Source organism: Juglans regia, chromosome 5, assembly GCF_001411555.2.
Source record: "Juglans regia cultivar Chandler chromosome 5, Walnut 2.0, whole genome shotgun sequence".
NCBI classification, from domain to species: domain Eukaryota; kingdom Viridiplantae; phylum Streptophyta; class Magnoliopsida; order Fagales; family Juglandaceae; genus Juglans; species Juglans regia.
This window is the reverse complement of record NC_049905.1, coordinates 15,791,818-15,796,310: the sequence shown is the minus strand read 5'-3', so window position 1 is coordinate 15,796,310 and position 4,493 is coordinate 15,791,818. Positions and strand designations below refer to the sequence as shown.

General features: G+C 35.4%; 1 protein-coding gene across 2 annotated transcripts; it reads right to left on the bottom strand.

The window, feature by feature from the left end:
• Positions 1 to 410: 410 nt before the first annotated feature.
• Positions 411 to 3,671, bottom strand: LOC108997807 (protein UPSTREAM OF FLC). Of its 2 annotated transcripts, none has more exons than XM_018974179.2 (7): positions 3,559 to 3,671; positions 2,988 to 3,153; positions 2,813 to 2,882; positions 2,600 to 2,712; positions 1,831 to 2,476; positions 1,559 to 1,666; positions 411 to 728 (listed from the first exon to the last, which is right to left on the bottom strand). In XM_018974179.2, the coding sequence occupies exons 1-7, from the start codon at positions 3,619 to 3,621 to the stop codon at positions 548 to 550; spliced, it is 1,347 nt and encodes a 448-aa protein (XP_018829724.1). In that variant the 5' UTR covers positions 3,622 to 3,671; the 3' UTR covers positions 411 to 547. The 2 variants fall into 2 exon arrangements, with proteins under 2 accessions (XP_018829724.1, XP_018829725.1); XM_018974180.2 differs by lacking the exon at positions 411 to 728 and adding an exon at positions 1,082 to 1,462 and having other exon boundaries at positions 3,559 to 3,646.
• Between the last annotated feature and the right edge of the window lie 822 nt (positions 3,672 to 4,493).

Below are 4,493 nucleotides of genomic sequence, written 5' to 3'. Positions count from 1 at the left end.
TATTCAATGGTGTGGAGTCAAATGATAGTCGAGTTAGTCTACATACAGTCCCTAAATGGGGATTGCTCATACGAGTTCATACAATTATGTTTTAAAAATTTTTAAATTACAATAATATCTTTTTTAAAATAATGTTTGTTCCCCTTTTACCCCCATTCATCAGTGAGATTGCACATGCAGTCCCCCACTCAAGACTGCAAATAGAATTTCTCACATCCTAATTATTTATAATGTTGGAATAGATATCATTTTGACTTTATCACATATGATATCTTCCAAGTACATGTTCTGTTCTGCTTTTTTTTTTTTTCTTCATGTTATTGATTTTCAATTTTGTTATGAAGGAGTCAGCTAAGAAAATAAATGTAGGGTTATTGAATATTGATATTTATTTCTACTTTCACCAGCCCTTAAATGCAGATTCCCAATATGTATTAGTTTAAAAGAAATATAACTTTAAGATTTTGGATTGAAGGCTTTTTGCCCCCTCTTAATATTCAAAAACAAACAAAATTAGCTGAAAACAGTTACAAAACAGTTAACAGTACTACTCATTCATCAAAAAATAGCCATAAGGTGATTCCTTATGGGAAGATGCCATTGATCCTTTTGCTTGGGATGGGGTCTTCTCAGTAGAGACTGTTGCAGTTTTTACCAAAGCCTTCATTCCTTTACAAGACTTCATGTGCGAATGCAATTTTTCTGGCTTGAACGACTTTCTGCATTGTCTGCATTTAAGTAAGAAGCATTTTGTTTCAGTTTGTGGTGTTTATGTATTCATTCACAAGCCATGAATTACAACATTCAGCTCAATCAATCCTCTTCCTTGAAATTATAACTAAATATTCCCCTATGTAATCAAAACATGCAATCCATATGGTTATTTACTTTGATTAAAAAAACCAAATCATGATGATATAGCCCAGCTATGTATAACAGCAAAGATAGTTTATTTCAACACAATTGATAGATTATGAATATAGATAGAAACTAAAATTTTAATAAAGAAACAATACATTATAGTTAACCCAACATGATTTGACCCCTGTATTAGTGGACGTCATAATGATCCACCTATTATAGACTTAAAACATTTTTCTTTGCAGTTTGATTGAAGTCTGTTGGATCTTTGGAGAGGATGCGAGGGTGCAGTACACGCAACTAGGGTTTACTCTGCAAGGATGGGTCCAAAGGACCTTGCCTTGGAGAGGTTCTCCGACATCACAAAAAAAAAAAAAAGTCTGTTGGATCTTTGACATCAACTAGATTCCCACTCATTGAACACTTGGCATTTGTCTAACTTTGCAGTGACTCTGCTTCCCCCCTTATCTCATTTGATGATTCTGATCTACAGTAGGATGGAGTCAGCCTGAATTTCTGGGCTTCTTTTCAAGCTCCCAATTCAGGCATGGGAAGTCAACCATGGTGAAAATCCCGAAGGTTTTGTTCTTACCCTTTAACCCTATTTAGAACAAATGGACATTCGATTCAATTCACCATTAAACCATTGGTATTCACTGAAATCTATTACTAGCAAGAGAGATTTAGAGTCACTTACGAGCAATTTGGCCAAGCCATTGGTTTGTAAGTACTTGAAATGGCTTTTTGTTTAGGAAATTCACTCTGCTTCTTCTGTGAATCCTCTCCTCGATCATAATAGCTTTTCCTGCACCACCAAGTTCATGCAAAATCAAACAAAGAGCTAAACAAAAAGCTCTTTTATTGTAAAATAGATCAAACATATCACATCAATTTGTGAGACTTATTTTTGTAAGATCATTTATAAAACTCTAGCAGTTCTCGAATAAGGATGCTGTGACCTTAACGTACCAAGTATTGTGCTGCTGCTGCTGCTGCTGTTGTTTTTGTTGATGGTTTTCTTGCTGCTGTTGTTGATTCCAAGTAGTCCCAAAAACCCTTGCAGACCCTCCCAATCTCTCTCCTTTACGAATCTCAGCCTCAACATTGGGCTTAAAGGAAGATTTGTTTTTGTCAGCTCTATTCATCATGATCAACGCAGCATCATTGGTATCCGCAGCACCACAAGTAATCAAATTGCGTAGCATACTCGAAGCTCCACTTGAATAGCTCTTACTCTTTGTAAATGACGATGGAGAAGAAGATGCCTTTTCCGCTTTTTCCTTCTTGTTGCTGCTCTTCATTTTATTCTTCTTGCTCGGTGGTGTGGAACAAAAGGAAGAATCTCCGAGGTTTTCACCTTGTTGATGCATCTCTGCTTCGAGCTTTAGTGACTCGTTAGTTAATGTTGACCTATCTGAGCCAAATAAAGGGGATTCTTGATTGATTTCAGAAGAGAAATCTGTTGAGGTATTGGTTTCAGGGTGCCCTTCAAATGATGCTACTTTGGATGAATGTCGCTGCCGGGGTTGGTCTTCCGCATGGACTTCGACAGGCTGCTGCTGCTGCTGCTGCCTTTTCAATATGGAAGCTTTGTTTTCGCTGTGTGAATGATGATCTGTAATTTATGCAGCAATCAATTTGAATTTGAACGAGAAGGGAAGAACTGTAAAACGAAAGGATGGGAGTGGTCCAATTGGACTAAATTCAAACAAAATCAGAAGGAATCTTTGAGACTTACCAAAAGAGGCAGAGACAATCTCGGAACCTTTGAGAACATATTCAATGTCTGAGATAGGAGTGATAAGGTCATCATCCAGCAAATCTTGCCAAACATAACCTGTCTTGTACCTCCTGCCATTGTCAATTCAAATGGCAACTAAATATCTCCATAAATCAGTCCTGAAGAGGAACAATATATATATATATATATATGGAACATTCATATATATACCTTTTGTAGGACCAAGCGAAGGCTTCGGGCATGTCTTTTCCTCTCAAATCCGCAAGCCACCTTTTAACATCTTTTTTGTTTTTTTCACAGATATAAAGAAACAGATCAATACCCATTAATGAAAAACCACCATATTTGACACAGAAAACTCGAGACAGACTATATATATATTCACCTCGTAGATAGACGCCATTGTTGCGGTTGAAATGCTGAACCCGAATAAGATGGGGATGCTCAACATGACCCATGTGACTCAGAAAGTAAACGATGTGTATGCGCCTCACTTCTCCTCCTTGGGCTTCCATTCTTCTTCTTCTTTTTCTTCTTCTATTGCTGCTGCACTAAAGACCCGCACACCAGCACCAGGAAGTTAGGAACAGCAACAAGAAAAATCCTTTTATTCTCTGGCAAAGTCTCTCAGATCATTAACCAACAAAAATTCAAAATATAATATTAAATATGTGTGTAAGAGAGGGAGAGTGCATGAGAAATCCAAGAGAAATCTTTGTCTCTCTGCCGGCCTACTGCACAAAAAGCCGGGAACAAAACATATTCCTCATGCTTGATTATAATAATATGATGATCAATCAATATTTATTGATTCATGCATGCAGTGCAGGCCTACCTACACAACTATATCTATATACATTTATATATATGTGCAAGGATTGTATAAAATAATCCAATAACAAGATAACTTTCTCGCAGAAACAAAAGGATGAAATCGGTAAACTCGAGATAGTTACCAGTTGATTGCTTTCCTTTATACTCAAACTTAAACTTTTCCTCCCGGCCTTCTTCACCTGCATGCAGTCTATTTGTGTGTATGTGAGAGGCAATGTGATGGATTTGTGGACCAAAATATATGGAATATTGACCAGATTTAAGAGCAGCTATATGGGGAGAGAGAAGATGCCTGTTTTGCCACCCGCCTGCTTTATCTGATTTCCCGCTATTTAACGAACTAATAACATTGAAAGCAGGAACTTTCAGAGATTTTTTTAAGATAATCACGGCGGTTTTTATATTTTACCATGTCAATATATTAATATATAATATAATAAATTAATTATGATCTAACTTTAAAAAAATGTTTGGTCTACAAAGAAATAGATTCATAAAATTAAGTTCAGAAATGGATTCGGCTGCATAACGTGATATATTAAGGTCCGTTTGGATAGATGAAATCACATCTCATCTAATTTTAACTAATAATCTCACTATTATTTATAAATCATCTCAATTCATTTCATCTCATCTTACTATCCAAATGGGCCCTAAGTTGTAAATTTATTTTTATGTAAATTAAAGAAAAAAAATTCTAACTTATTACATATCACATTTAACCACATGATAAGTTTGCGACTTAGCTTTATAATCAGTGCAACCTCTTACCTCTTTTAGGATTATTTGTACAAGAGTAATGATATATTTCTAGAGTCTGCAAAATATAATCGGTGTAGATCTCGTATATTCATTTTTAAAAAAATGAGGTCTATCATTAGAAATATGAGTTTTTCATATGGATCTCAGATTTATCAATTTTTTTAAAATAAATGTACAGGACTTGCACATTAATCTAAAATTGTAAATATCAATTCTCTAAAATCCTTTTCAAATAAAACTAGGGGTCAGTGGTCAATAAGCTAATCCAAAAATCCCAAAAAATGGATTAATGAGT

Excerpts from the sequence above, each read along its gene's own strand:
- LOC108997807 (XM_018974179.2), bottom strand. The coding sequence starts at position 3,621 with ATGCAGGTGAAGAAGGCCGGGAGGAAAAGTTTAAGTTTGAGTATAAAG. Across the intron at positions 2,883-2,987 it reads CAATGGCGTCTATCTACGAG|ATGTTAAAAGGTGGCTTGCG; the intron begins GTGAATATATAT and ends AAAACAAAAAAG. Across the intron at positions 1,667-1,830 it reads CAGCAGCAGCACAATACTTG|GAAAAGCTATTATGATCGAG; the intron begins GTACGTTAAGGT and ends TTGGTGGTGCAG.